Genomic DNA, 15,673 nt, shown 5'->3' with positions numbered 1-15,673 from the left:
AAAGACGAACTAGCTCGAGGAAAAATGAGAAGAAATCGCAAAAGAGGAAAGATCGTCAGAAGGACTGTTACAGAGTATAGAAAAGTCAAAACAACCATCGGTGAAGTTAAAAGCAAAGTTCTGAGCACAAGAGGAATCCCTCCGTTAAACGCAAAGGAGAGGGCAGATAGCTGGAAAGAGTACACTGAATGGCTTTGTGAGGGGAGAAACTGTCTGATGACGTGATGCAAGAAGAAATTTGAATCGAAATGAAAGACATAGGGGAACCAATATTAGAGTCAGAGTTTAACAGAACTTTGGAAGAATTAATATCAAATAATGTGGAAGGCACAGATAACATTCCTTTGATATTTCTAAAATCATCGGAGGAAACAGCAAACAGATTACTTTTGAAGTTAGTTTATGGAATCTGTGAACCTGGAGACGTGCCATTAGACTTTCGGAAAAATATCATTCAAGCAATCGCGAAGATAGCAAGAGGAGATATGTGCGATAACCATCCCTTAGTTGGAACAACAGTTCGAGCAAAAAAATTTGAAAATTTTTGGAAGGACTATGGGACCAAACTGCTGAGGTCATCGGTCCATAGGCTTACGCACTACTTAATCTAGCTTAAACTAAATTACGCTAAGGACAATACACATACCCTAGCCCGAGGGAGGACTCGAACCTCCGACGGAGGAAACAGTTCAAGCATCCAAGTTGCTGACAGGAATAATCTACAGAAGAATGGAAAAGAAAATTGGGAATCTGTTAGATTACGATCAGTTTGACTTTACGAAAGTAAAGGTACCAGAGAGCTAGTTCTGACGCTGCACGTAGTAATGGAAGCATGGCTGACGGAAAATCAAGACATATTGATATGATTTGTCAAGCTAGAGAAATTTTGTGTAAGAATTTCGAAATTCTCATGGCAATAGGTGTAAAATGTAGGGGGAGACGAATAATATAAAATACATACAAGAACCAAGAGGGGTAAAAACTAGAAGAACAAGAACGAAGTGCTCTGAATAGAAGAAAGAGGTTAAGACAAGAAGCAATAATGAAACTAAAATAAAAGAATGAGTGGGATTGAAATTCAGGGTGGAATGGTATCTATTGTAAGATTCACTGACAACATTGCTATCCTTTATGAAATTGTGGAAGAATTCGGGACCTGTTAAATAGAATGAGCTGTCCAATGACCACATACTACGGACTGTGGGTTAACTGAAGATAAATGAAAGTAATCAGAAGTAGCAGAAATGAGATTAACAATAAAATTAACTTCAAAATTCGTGACGACGAAGCAGATGAAGTGCGACGAAACAAGTAGAAAATAAAAAGCATACAAGCACAGGCAAAGAGGGCATTACTGCCTAAAATAAGTCTACTAGTATCGAACGTCGACCTCAATTTGAGGGCGGTATTTCTCAGAATGTACGTTTGGAGCGAAGTATTCTATGGAAGTGAATCCGAGTGGGAAAACAGGAAAAGAACAGCATTCATGCGTTTGTGATGTGGTGCTATAGAATAATGTTGAAAATTAAGTGGACTGTTTCGGAATGAGGAAGCTCACGGTAGAAGCAGTGAGGAGAGGAACGTCTGGAAAACGTTGACAGGAAGACGGCAAGTACGACAGGACACGTGTTAAGACTTTCTGCAATAAGTTCCATGGTACCTGAGGAAACCGGAGGCGGTAAGGCGAAGACTGGTATATATACAACACGTAATTAAGGACGTTATGTGCAAGTGATTACTGTAGTATGAAGAGGGGGACGCAAGAAAATTTTTCTGATGTGCACACATTCAGCTGACTAACAGGTACTGATATTGCTACTACTATTTAAATGCTGCATCTACTTTCAACATTGACTTTTCTTTAATTTTTTGTGAGGACATGTTACCTGTGATGGAATTTGTAAATTCTTGAGTTGGCGTCGGGGTGTTACGTAATATGTTCGCACTCACTTTGTGTGGTTTTCATGTTATCTGCCTCTGAGGAACACCACTCGTAAACATGCATTACGGCACTGTTTACAAAATAGTCGACTGTTCCGTCATCTTGCTTAATGTGTTCTGCACAGAAATTTCAAACTTTGTATTAACGGCATCCTCTGAAATATATAATTTGTAATGTTTATTTATCTAGCCGATATTCGGGTGCATAACTCTTTGCCAGTGGCATCTGTCACAAAGAACAAGCAACTGTGTGTACATCAGTTTCTGCTACTAGACAACTGTATACATAATAGGAAAAATACACTGAGATGTCAGAGGTCGTTGGATAGCGATATTCACGTACGCAGATGGCGGTCACATCGTGTACACTAGGCTTGAAAGGGGCCGTTCATTGGTGGTGCTGTCGTTTATTCCCAGCTCAAAAACTGGTTCAAATGGCTCTGAGCACTATGGGACTTAACATCTGACGTCATCAGTCCTCTATACCTAGAACTACTTAAACCTAACTAATCTAAGGACATCACACACATCCATGCCCGAGGCAGGATTCGAACCTGCGTCCGTAGCGGTTCCAGACCGAAGCGCCTAGAACCGCTCGGCCACACCTGCTGGCCCCGGGCTGAGAGGCCGTGGTCGATCTGTAAAACTTCTTCAAGAATCTCTTGCAACTTAACGTCCTCAGTTATTTGCTGGATGATCTATTCCAATCACTGTCTTCCTCTACAGTTATTGCCCTCTGCAGCTACCACCTCTAGTACCATGGAAGTCATTCCCTCATGCCTTAACAGATGTCCTGTCATCCTGTCCCTTCTCCTTCTCAGTGTTTTCCACATATTCCTTTCCTCTCCGATTCTGCGCAAAACCTCCTCATTCCTTACCTTATCAGTACACCTAATTTTGAACTTTCGTCTGTAGCACCACATCTCAAATGCTTCGATTCTCTTCTATTCCTGTGTTCCCACTGTCCATGTTTCACTACCGTACAATGCAGTACTTCAACGTACATTCTCAGAAATTTCTTTCTGAAATTAAGGCCGATATTTGATAGTAGTAGACTTCTCTTGGCCAGGAACGCCCTTTTTGCCTCTGCTAGCCTGCTTTTAATGTCCTCCTTGGTCCGTTCGTCATCAGTTATTTTACTGGCTAGGTAGCAGAATTCCTTAACTTCATCTACTTCGTGACCATCAATTCTTATGTTAAGTTTCTCGCTGTTCTCATTTCTACTACTTCTCATTACCTTCGTCTTTCTTCAGTTTACTCTCAATCCATACCCTGTACTCATTAGACTGTTCATTCCGTTAAGCAGATCACGTAATTCTTCTTCACTTTCACTCAAGATAGCAATGTCATCAGCGAATCGTATCACTGACATCCTTTCACCTCGAATTTTAATCCCACTCCCGAACCTTTCTTTTATTTCCATCATTGCTTCCTCGATATACAGATTGAACAGTAGGGGTGAAATACTACATCCTTGTCTTACACCCTTTTTAATACGAGCACTTCGTTCTTGGCCGTCCACTCTTATTATTCCCTCTTGGCTCTTGTACATATTGTATATGACCCGACTCTCCCTATAGCTTACCCCTACTTTTTTCAGCATTTCGAACGCCTTGCACCATTTTACATTATCGAGCGCTTTTTCCAGGTCCATAGGTCCTATGGACGTGTCTTAATTTTTCTTTAATCTTGCTTCCATTATTAACCGCAATGTCAGAATTGCCTCTCTCTTGGCTTTACCTTTCCTAAAGCCAAACTGATCGTCATCTAGAGCATCCATAATTTTCTTTTCCATTCTTATGTATGTTACTCTTGTCAGCAGCTTGGATGCACGAGCTGTTAAAGCGATTGTGCGATAATTCTCGCACCTGTCAGCTCTTGCCGTCTTCGGAATTGTGTGGATGATGGTTTTCCGAAAGTCAGATGGTACATTCTACACACCAGCGTGAATAGTCGTGTTTCTACCACTTCCCCCGACGATTTTAGAAATTCTGATGGAATGTTATCTATCCCTTCTGTCTTATTTGATCTTAAGTCCTCCATAGTTCTTTTAAATTCTAATACTGGATCCCCTATCTCTTCTAAATCGACTCCTCTTTCTTCTTCTATCACATCAGACAAATCTTCCCCCTCATAGAGGCTTTCAATGTATACTTTCCACCTACCCGCTCCCTCCTCTGCGTTTAACACTGGGATTCCCGTTGCATTCTTAACGTTATCGACCTTGCTTTTAATGTCACCGAAGGTTGTTTTGAGTCTGTCCCCCCGACAATCATCTCTTTTTCAATATCTTCACATTTTTCCTGCAGCCATTTCGTCTTAGCTTCCCTGCACTCCCTATTTATTTCATTCCTCAGCGACTTTTATTTCTGTATTCCTGAGTTTCCCGCAACGTTTTTGTACTTCCTATTTTCATCGATCGACTGAAGTATTTTTTCTGTTACTCATAGTTTATTTGCAGTTACCTTCTTTGTACCTATGTTTTCCTTCCCAACTTCTGTGATGGCCGTTCTTAGAGATGTCCATTCCCCTTCAACTGTACTCCCCATTGAGCTATTCCTTAATGCTGTATCTGTAGCCTTAGAGAACTTCAACCGTATCTCGTCATGCCGTATCCCACTTCTTTGCGTATTGATTCTTCCTGACTAACGTCTTAAACTTCAGCCTACTCTTCGTCACTACTATATTGTGATCTGAGTCTATATCAGCTCCTTGGTACACCTTACAATCCAGTATCTGATTTCGGAATCTCTGTCTGACCATGATGTAATCTAATTGAAATCTTCCCGTATCACCCGGCCTTTTTCAAGTATACCTTCTCCTCTTGTGATTCTTGAACAGAGTATTCGCTATTACTAGCTGAAACTTGTTACAGAACTCAATTAGTCTTTCTCCTCTCTTATTCCTTGTCCCAAGCCCTTATTCTCTTGTAGCCTATTTTTCTACTCCTTCCCCTAGAACTGCATTCCAGTCCCCCATGACTATTAGATTTTCATCTCCCTTTACATACTGTATTACCCTTTCAACGTCCTCATACACTTTCTCTATCTCTTCATCCTCAGCTTGCATCGTCGGCATGTATACCTAAACTATCTTTATCGGTGTTGGTTTGCTGTCTATTCTGATAAGAACAACCCTATCGCTGAACTGTTTACAGTAACACACTCTCTGCCCTACCTTCCTATTCATAACTAAACCTACTCTCGTCATACCATTTTCTGCTGCTGTTGATATTACCCTATACAAATCGGATCAGAAATCCTTGTCTTTTTTTCCACTTCACTTCATTGACCCCTACTCTATCTAGATTGAGCCTTTGCATTTCCCTTTTCAGACTTTATGTTTTCCCTACCACGTTCAAGCTTCTGACATTTCACGCCCCAACTCAATGAACGTTACCCTTTTGTTGATTGTTCATTATTTTCTCATGGTAACCTCCCCCTTGGCAGTCCCCTCCCGGTGATCCGAATGGGGGACTATTCCGGATGTTTTGCCAATGGAGAGATCATCATGATACTTCTTCAATTACAGGCCACATATCCTGTGGATACACGTTACCTGTCTGTAATGCAGTGGTTTCCATTGCCTTCTGCATCCTCTTCACCGTTGATCATTGCTGATTCTTCCGCCTTTAGGGGCAGTTTGCCACCCTTAGGACAAGAGAGTGTCCTGAACCTCTGTCCGCTCCTCCACCCTCTTCGACAAAGCCGTTGGCAGAATGAGGGTGACTTCTTATGGCGGAAGACTTTGGCAGGTGGGAATCGAACCCGGGACCGAAGATGTTTAGATTATGAATCAAAGCTGCTATCCCTTTTTTTTATCTCATTTTGTTCTATATTGTTCGTTCAATTTGTGCGGGGTGGACGTCCGAGGACACCCGTTCAGGTTGTTCGTTGATCCATTCATTCAGTATTATTACAGAGGGGAGCTAACCCTCCGACGGAACACGCCGAGCTACCGCGCCGGCTCCCCTACACAAGAGTCTCCTTTATATAGAGCGCATAGAGGGCACCACCATATGACACAGAAGGGTCATCCACATTCCGTTACCACTTTGCACCAACGACGTGACAATCGATTACCTTCAATCGAGATTAACGACGTTGGTCAGATATAGACTTATAGTCGGCCCCACGTGGCGTATGGTGGCGCCCTCTATGCGCTCTATATAAACGGAACCTCCACGACCTGGCAGCCAGGATTCCTCAGATGCAGATTACAGAGAGCCACAGATGACCTCTGCGACTGGACAAGTAAATGGCGTCTCGCATTCAACGGAGCAAAGACGCAAGCCTTTACAATCTGCAGAAGAAAATTCTCAGTGAACCTGGAGCAAGACAGCACTCTATCTAGGAGTAAACCTAGACAGACGCCTTACGTGGAAGCAACACGTAAACAACATCAAAAACATAGCAATGGGCAGACTGAGGACCCTCTACCCACTTCTCCATCCAACTCTGCACTCCCGCAAGAGCTGGGCATCAAACTATACCTCCCACTAGTGCGGCCCATCCTCGAGTACGCCGCAGTAGAGTGGAGTAAAGCAGCAGAGCAAGACATCGGCAGCCTGCAAAGAGAGCAGAACAGGGCGCTGAAAAGGGCCCTGCACCTCCCACGAAACTTCCCAACTGAAGAACTGCACGAGCTGGCCGGTGTCCCCCGCCTTCGAGAGAGGTTCAGACAAGCCGCGCAGAACTTCTACGAGAAGACCGCAGCAGCCGAGAACCCCCTCATTGCTACACTTGGCCACCGTGAGCACCTCAGCGAGCACACGAGGTAGCCGGACCTACTATGGAGATGAAGTCAAAAACAAGACAACGCCCATTTCCCGAATCCCATCCCTATGTAGAAACTCCCAACTAATTGCAAATAATGTACCCCTATAAGTATGTACATAACCACTCCTCAGAAGAAAAGTCACCCCTAACAATCTGTCTGAATGGATGAGTGAATGTGTGTGTGGAAAAAAACCTCTAACTAGCACATAAGACTAACCAAAGCACCGACAAAGTATTGTCAAAGAAGCCAATCAATAAATGTAGGTATAACTAGCACTTGTGTTCTAAGATTTGTGTAAAGGAATACCTTTACAGCTCACACTGTGCCGTCCCCGGGAAGAAAGAAGAATCCTCCTCATCAGAAGAAAGGTGCTTGCCTGGCAGCCTGTCGTTGACTTAAATCGGAAGATGTTGCCCGCAGTTGGCAACGAAACGTCAGGAAGAAGTTTTACAGATCGACCACGGCCTCTCAGCCCGGAAGTTTTAACTAATGATTAACCTTTATTGTCATCGTAAGCAATGAACACAAAAAGGAATTGTCAAAAAATAGACAATCGATTGTTTTATGGAGGTGGTTTCACGTTGGGACCACTGGGACACACAGTTTTCAACCTGCAATCATTTTATATGGAAATAAGGTCAGAAACACTTCCAAGGCAAACAGCCAAGAGTGCGAGTTTAATACTTTTATTTTATTTCCTCGAGGAAATTATTTACGAAGCAACTTATCGCCCCCAGCAACATGGGCAAATTATACCTCTCTGGGAGATGCACGGTTTACATTAACATTTAGTCCGACCCCTTCAGAGAAGTCATGCACAATTGTTGATCTGTACGACGTAAAGTATCTTATTTCTGAGTTTATCATGACAGGTTCATCTTCATTGTCGTCATCAACATCTTAATGAACTGCATTTTCAGTGAGCAGTACAGAACATGGCAAAGAAGTCGGAGTCACCGAAGAACGTGCCTTACGGAGAACATTTACAGTGGCATCCGCAGGGTCATTTTCCGACTCTGATGTCTCTGCATCCAAATCACTCGGAATTTCTTCTTCTAAAGGACAGACATCTGGATCAAGACTGACGTCTCGAAACATCCAGGAATTCATAATGACTAAAACAAATTGTATCCCTAATAACAAGCAAACAATGAGTGTAAAATTTAATAAATTTACATCCAGTTAAAATATTAATTATAAACGTACCTACAGTTCCAGTGGCTTCCTGTCGAAAATACAAAAGCTGTAGTACAAACAGAAATTTAAGTTACAGTAGTCACTGTCGGTGATCTCCTGAATATGATCACTGTGCAAAAACCGTACGTCAGGTAAACAACGTAACAAAAATTTGCAGACACAAATCTCCTACAATCACCTGGCAAACACTCCGCGCCGGCTGTTACTTTGAACGCTGTAAGCGGCTGCTGCACTACACTACATCAGTAGAAGTACCTTAGAGTATAGCTTGGATTTTCTGACTTGCAAAAACATAGTTGGTTTCACGCGAATGGTTAGAGGCAGAAACCACTGGGGCTCAAAGGTTTAAACACTATGACGAACGGGGATGTAGGTTATTACTACTAGGGGCTTTCAACAATCAATGCAACACTTTTTTCTGACAGCAGGTTAGTTATATTCAGGATTCCAATACACCATATCATCATCCACTTCTCTGGCTACAAAACCCCATTTTTCAACATAATCTCCGGTCAATGCGACGGCCTTATGCCATCTTACTGGAAGGGCGTTTATGCCTACGTGGTACCACACTACTTGTCGACGGTCGGAGCCAATGTCTTGCTGCATCAATAACCTCCCCATCGTCCACGTACTGCTTCCAGCGGAGTGCATCGTTCATAGGGCTAAAAAGATGGCAGTCGAAAGGTGTGACATCCGGGCTGTAGGGTGGATGAGAAAGAGCAGTCCAATGAAGTTTAGTGAGCTTCTCTCTGGTGAGCAAGCTTTTGTGAGGCCTTTCATTGTCATGGAGAAGGAGAGGTTCGTTTGCATCCGTATATCATCTCGAATGAGAGTGTCCGCACGTTGTAACATCGAAGGAGTCACGGCTGTGTGCGACTGGGCAGCACATGGGAGATCGGACAGGTTTGCGCCATGGTGACAGACGCCTCGCCCAGCGACTCACCGAGTTTTTGTTGCCTGGCGGGTCACTATAGACTAATTCAAGCGCCTATGAATATCTGCGATGCTCTGGTTTTCTGCAAACAGAATCTCAATGACAGCTCTCTGACTGGAACACACCGTCGTTACGCACACCATTTTGAAGGCTATGTCCAGTGCCGGGAACCATCGGAACATCATGAAATTATAGGTGCTTGAGGGGGAATATTCTACGATGTCCCACAACAAATTCAGTTTATTTTTTTTTTCTTCTACTCATTAAACGCCCTTGACAGTTAAGCTAAAATACATGGACTATGGAGAGAATTGAAGATATCTAACAAAAGATAGTAAGAGACAAGAATGAATATAAATATGATGATATATGCCTCTACGTGACTGCTGATGGTTATTAGCGTTGGTATATACACCGAGTACATGCACCATGTATGGTTGCCTAGATTCTGTTACCATACTACTTATATGTGTAGCGAGCATAGGTAACCCACTGAGGATCTCCCTTTCAAGTCCCATTGCTAATGTTAACTAAGGGACATCATGATATATTGTGAATGGATAACTGTATTTTGAATATAGAGTATTCTACAGCGACTGTTGTTTTGTCTATGTCACCAATCTAATGTTAGTTCTTATGCAAACCTAAGTATCTTACTTATGACTGTGGGAAATGCACTTCTTACCTATTGTTCATGTAACGTTGTAAGTTTGAATATCTGCGAGATTGGGGACAACTAAGCACGAGCTCCACAAGCAAAACGTTGTCAATGATCACTTCACTTCCAGTACCAGACGTTCCCCCTTCACTCGCATTCACTGCACTGTCCTACTCCCTCTTCTGCTCATGCGGCACCTTTGGAAGCCAGCAGCGACATTTTTCCTTATTTCCTGCTGGCAATCAGTTGGAAATTTTATTGGTATCAGTTCCACAGGACATAGATAATCCTAAGAAAACAAAGTCTTTCGTGATGGAGTTAAAGATTCTCGCACTTCTTGCCGTGTCAGTTCTGGGTAAAACCTCGAGCTTTCGAAGATTACTTCCATTGCCTTCGTCAGGAGTAAATGACTGTTGCTACTGAAGAAGGTTTTGCCTTGAACTGAAAGAAGTCCCAGAATATTTTGTACATAGATTTTACTACTCCACGCACTGAAAGAAAGTTTGTGCTGTTGCAGGAGACGCTGTCGGAGCTGTGCGGCTGGAGGCGGCGCAAGCGGCGGCCGAGGCGCGCCTACAGCGCCGTGTCGCCCGGCCACAAGGCGCCGGCGCGGTCGCTGCCGCAGCAGTGCTACCAACACCACAACCACCACCAGCAGCAGGCGGCAGCGGCAGAGCGACCCACCGGCCGGCGAGCGGACGCTTGCGGCGAGCAGTTGGCACTCCTGCAACGCGCCACGCCACCCAGGGCCGTGAGCAATGACAGCCAGGCCACGCTCACCACATCGCTCAGCAGGATCAGCATCGGCGCAGACGAGCTGCCCGCCGCGGCCGCCGCCGCCGCCGCCGCCGACCGCCGCCTAGACGTCAACGGCTGCTGCCACCACAAGCTGGAGCTCATCAGCGAGCACTACTCCAACGAACGCACCAGCGACGGCAACGCGCCCGCGGCGGCCGAGGAGCGCTCCTCCGTCAGCAGCCTCGCCAAGAAGATCCGTGACGGTACGCGCACCATCTTCAAGCGCGATGTGGCCACCTCCACTGCCTCTGCTACCCCCGCCAACGCGTCCGAGCAGCGGCCATTGCCAGAGCCCGGTCGCCGTTCGCCCAAATTACGGCACGCAGACTCGCTCCATTTGAGCATCGACAGCGCCAAGAGCACCATCAGTAACTCCAGCTTGCAAGATATGGACGAGATGGAATTCGACAGCTCCGAGTTGGCCCACTATATGGGCGAGCTTAATGAACAGGGCCTGGCTCGGTAGGAGACGCCATACATTGGCTGTCCATTCTTGAAGACCGCTAGGACGTCATCTTCAAAGCAACGACAAAAACCACCTAAAACTGATGTATATTGTCTCGCTAGAACACTGTTTTCTCGCTATGAAAAAGTACTTTGGCGTAGTTAAACTACTTAACGCTTTAAAGACAATGCATGTCCCACAACATTGGAAAAAATACTTTGACACATAGAGTTAGCCCACACAAGCGGAGCGTCTGAGGTTACAAGGCGTCTGAAGACGCCATCAGTCTCATCAGCCAACCAGCGTGTACGGGAAATGACGTGGAAGTAATCGAAACATAGTCGTGGGTTGTTTGATCGCGTTATTTTTTCCATCTTCGCTTTTCCTCAGTACAGGTGTTATAACTGCACACCCTAAACCAATCTCGCAAACATGTTTGCATTTCTCGACCATCTGTGGTTTACAAGCTGTATGAAGGAATACTTCCAGTCATTATGCAGTCTCATGCAATCGTCCTCCTCTAAACTACACTGAAAAGAGAATAGCTAGACTGCTTGCGATTCTGGGGCGGCTGTTGACAGCAATTAAATAAACTATGACATTGTAAATCCCGGGAAATAAGGAGAGAAAACTCAAGTAGCTGCTCCAAATGCACCTTTGAAAATTTCCCAGAACAGATGAGAATGACGAAATGAGTGAGATAGACGTGGAAATTGTAGTGTTGCATAAGCGGGGTGCTTGGATAGTTACACCAGTGTCGTGCTAAGAAATCTGCTGAATTTATGGATTGATAAAACATAATATTGTTACACCTTAACGTGAAGACGATCGTGAGAATATACTTCGTTCGAGCAGGTCACCCACGCCAATGCCTTTTCTCAGCTCGTAGTCTTCGATATGCGCAAAAATTTAGCTGAATTTTTCTCAAGTACATAGCTTGGGGATTCATTTTTAATAGAGATAGTACATTTCACTACGGAAGAATCCATTTTTTTGCTTTGACTGAGGTAAAACATGTATTTCTGTGTTTATGAATCAGCCTAACCCAGGAGGTGTCGTTATATAAACTGAACAAACATGAAACTGCGAAATCTATTCTGTTCATATTACAAGAGAAGGAGTACTCTGTCGAAGATTACACTGACTGGTTACCACTTGATAGTATGATATCATAGGCTGATCATGGACGTCTCCATCAGTATCAACTGAATGACTTATCTGCGTACTAGACTCGTACTCGGAAGTAAGGTTCAAATGCCCAAACTACCGTTTTGGGTTAGATTTCATTCGTTTCTCGACATAACTTCAGGTGAATGAACGGATGATTCCTTCAGCAAGACCACGAATGGTTCTCTCAGTCTTCATCCATACGAGTAATTGCTCCAACGATCTCGATGCGGACAAGACATTAAACGCTAATCTTATTTCCTTTGGTGAGGATCATGTTCTCACACTGTGTAGTAGATTGTATGGCTGCATTATACACTGTCCAGTCACATTAATGTGATCATCTGTCAAAAGCCTGAATAAGCTCCTTTTGCAGTGCGAGACGTGCAGGAAGAAAGTCAATGAGGTTCTGAAAGGTAGCAACAGGGATATGGAACCATGCAGGCTCTAGTACTGAGACTAGCTACACAAGGTTTATTGTTTAAGGATCCATAGTGCAGAAAGCCCGATTGAGGGAGTTCCACAAATTCTTAATTGGGTTTTAATCTGGGAAGTTTGTTGGCCAGCGGAGTACGATAAACTCATCCTGATGCTCTTAGGACCACAAATGTAACAGCGTGTGGTGTGACACTTTGCAGTGTCCTGCAAGTAGATGTCATCGTGTCGAGGAGAAACAAACTTCATATAGAGGTGTACATGGCCCCCAAGATAGATGCATACTTGTGTAGATCCGTTGTGCCTCCCAGAATACCGAATTCACCCAAGTAATCTCACGTAAACATCCCCCAGACCGTAACCTTCCCTCCTGGTTGAAGGGAGTTTGCTTTCAACCGTTTCCCGTCATTCAAGCCAACGACCATCTATCGGATGGAGTATAAAACGTCTTTCATCTAAAAAGGCCACCTTTCGCCATTCCGTGAAAATCCAGTTGCGGTATTGGCTTGCAAATTGCAAGCTTCGTCGTCTATGAACAGCAGTCAGCATGGGTGCATAAACCAGGCGCCTGCCTTGGAGGCCCATACGCAGCAACGATCGCGGAACAGTCGTTGATGAGACACTGTTGGTAGCCCCTTGGTTCATCTGGGCGATCAGCTGCTCAACAGTTGCACGTCTATTAGCCCGTACAAATCACCGCAGCTGTTGTTCACCCGTGTCATCTAAGGCTTGTAGCGCACTACAGTGCTTGGCTCCCGTTTTTGATAGAGCTATTTTGTCATTTAAGGTACACTTTAACCTCGGTGGCAGGTGAACAGTCTACAGCCGTTTCGGAAATGCTTCCACCCGTGGCGCGGCAGCCAGTGCTCATACCCATTTGCACTTGAGATAAAGCGCTCCATTTCCACATTATGACAACGAGTGCGCTGTTTTTCGGCGACCCCACTACGTGCTTTATACACCCTGCATTGCAAGTGCTGGCACTTGCCTTCTGTCAGTGATTAATGCGCATTGAAGTTACACATAGGCGATGGACACGTTAATGTGACTGGGGCATGTATATTGCCACACAGTACACTTCTTGGCTCTAACACGGAAAAGGCATAGAGAAAGGATTCATGTTGCTTCTTGTCAGAAATAATACGATATGAGTCACCATCTCGGATAAAGGATTGGTCGTCAACACGTCGTGAATATGAAGAGGCCATGTTTTGGTATCGAGCCGAAGTGACCAATGAAATTCATGGAAAACCTAAATCAAAACAATCAGACAGTTCTGAACACGTTCTTCCTGCAAATCAGTCCAGTAAAGATTCCAAATTAATGTCACTAACGTGAAATCATTATTCTAACGAAAATAACGCGAACTGTCGAGATTGATGTAGCTGAAAACAAAGGGTGGTGTTTTCTTTGTTTGTCCAGTGAGAGATATAATCGTGTTTTGTTGATGATTAACAATAAATACAGGTAGGGAATGTGATCACTGCCCTGAATTCGTAGAACGAAAAAAAAATTGAAAAACTGACCACGTCCGTCGTTACTGCAACGGTAACCGAGATGTATTGTTCAATTTTCAGTACTTCCCTGGACGTCATTGAAGTTGGCGTATCTAAAATGCGGCTACGCAAAGACGTTAAGGACGTAGTTAAAGAGACAAACGGTGCCGGCGTGACTCAGTTACTGACTGCAATAGCTATTATTGGCAGTGGGAATGGAACACCGAAGGGGGATCTAAGTAAACTGAGACTCAAATATTTCTGAGATTGAAAGGAGACAGTCAGGAAAAACTCTCTGTGTGTAATCCTCAATCTGATCTCAAAGACGAGGAAATTTGTGAAATCATGATTTCATTCTGCAGTGCGTTATTGGACGCACGGTTCACTAGCAATGATTACCATCAGATTTATTTAGTAGCGAATCAGTAGGCTTATTGAGCGTGTATTCGTGATTTGATAGAAAATAAAAGTATGGCTGACTGTGTTACTCCACTGTTTTGCACGTCGGAGAAGGAAGATTTTGGACTCATTTCTTGAAAGAAAAACTAAAACACCTTTTACGTGTAAACGGTCTTGCTTTACGTTTGGAATATTGTCTCACTGTTGAACGAATGGCATTTGGCTGCATGATACTCAAAAATAACATCAGGAGAGGAGCGTCTAGTGTGTAGTTTCAGATAACTTGCGAATATTTTATCTCTCTTTTACAACAAAACTATCTAGTCATATGTTGCTCAGCTGACATTAAACTTCAGTAACAGCGTAGTATATAAATTTAGTAGGTAACGATTATACTGTAGTTCTTTATAATGAATTGCTTTTTAGGACTGTGAGAAATGCCCCGAGCTGTTCATGTACTTTATTTTTTTTCTCTTAAATATCCCGTAAACTGCGACGAATCAACTAATTATTCTCAATCTTAAATTGTTATTTTCACCAGAATCAAGACGACACAGGGCTTACATATCTATATTTTAAGACTTTTTTTAATTCCTTGAATTTAAGTGTAATTCCCTTTCCAAAAGCAACTGTAAAGTCCTTACGGGGAAGTCCTTTGCCTCACTAAGAGTATGAGAGAAGATACCTGTAAAAAGAGTTTCACAACGCAGAAAAATTTGCTACACGTTACGACTTAAAACTAAACTGTGTCACAATAGCTTGTATCTTTTTGGAATACGCAGCTGAAATTTTCGCTATAAATGTACAAAAATTCTTATTTGCATTTACCATATGAAAAATTCTTGTTTGCGTATACTTCTTAGACTCTACACCATACTGTTTAGAAAACATCTGGTGTCTTTAACGATTCCTTCAATCTGATTGCTGTACGTAAGAAATTTATTTATTATGTTGTTGTTTCTCTGTAAGTCCCGGTAATATCTATAATTCGAGATTTGCTAAGAGTTGGTGTCTGCTTGAGCAGCTTTTTCTTCCGAAGATTGGTTACAAATGTATGTATTTTTGTGAATAAATTCGTATCTCTCCACTCACTTGCTTTTTCATTTCATAACGTGTATAGCATATTATCCTGGTTGATCCTACCGAACATCTGCACCTCAGTCTCCAGCGTAAGCTGACTTTTGCCTTTCGGTGGTATAATGAAATGTAACGAAGACCAGCCTCCGAATGCATCTGAGAATAATTAGATGCCCACCAATGAATAATTTTGTTTCTTCAGTAAAGGAATAGTTCAGTCAATGCAAGACGAGGTACTGAGTGACACAAATGTTAACAAAACACATGAAAACAAACGTGAATAAGAAACTGGAACATGAATACAACTGACGGCGAAGTTCGCCTGAAATTTTTTTCAGTTACAT

The 15,673-nt window shown here is 43.4% G+C and overlaps 1 protein-coding gene across 1 annotated transcript in view; it reads left to right on the top strand.

Moving 5' to 3' along the window:
* The window catches only part of LOC126153969 (alpha-1D adrenergic receptor-like), a 54,266-nt gene extending 38,923 nt beyond the window's left edge, over window positions 1-15,343 (top strand). The window contains exons 3-4 of the mRNA XM_049916105.1: window positions 10,030-10,139; window positions 10,260-15,343. Coding sequence (XP_049772062.1) covers window positions 10,030-10,139; window positions 10,260-10,776 — 627 coding nt within the window. The 3' untranslated portion in view covers window positions 10,777-15,343. The remainder of the gene's footprint in view (window positions 1-10,029; window positions 10,140-10,259) is intronic.
* Window positions 15,344-15,673: the final 330 nt, after the last annotated feature.

This window comes from Schistocerca cancellata, chromosome 2, assembly GCF_023864275.1.
Source record: "Schistocerca cancellata isolate TAMUIC-IGC-003103 chromosome 2, iqSchCanc2.1, whole genome shotgun sequence".
NCBI classification, from domain to species: Eukaryota; Metazoa; Arthropoda; class Insecta; order Orthoptera; family Acrididae; genus Schistocerca; species Schistocerca cancellata.
The sequence above is the reverse complement of the archived record's forward strand: the minus strand, read 5'-3'. Positions and strand labels throughout refer to the sequence as shown.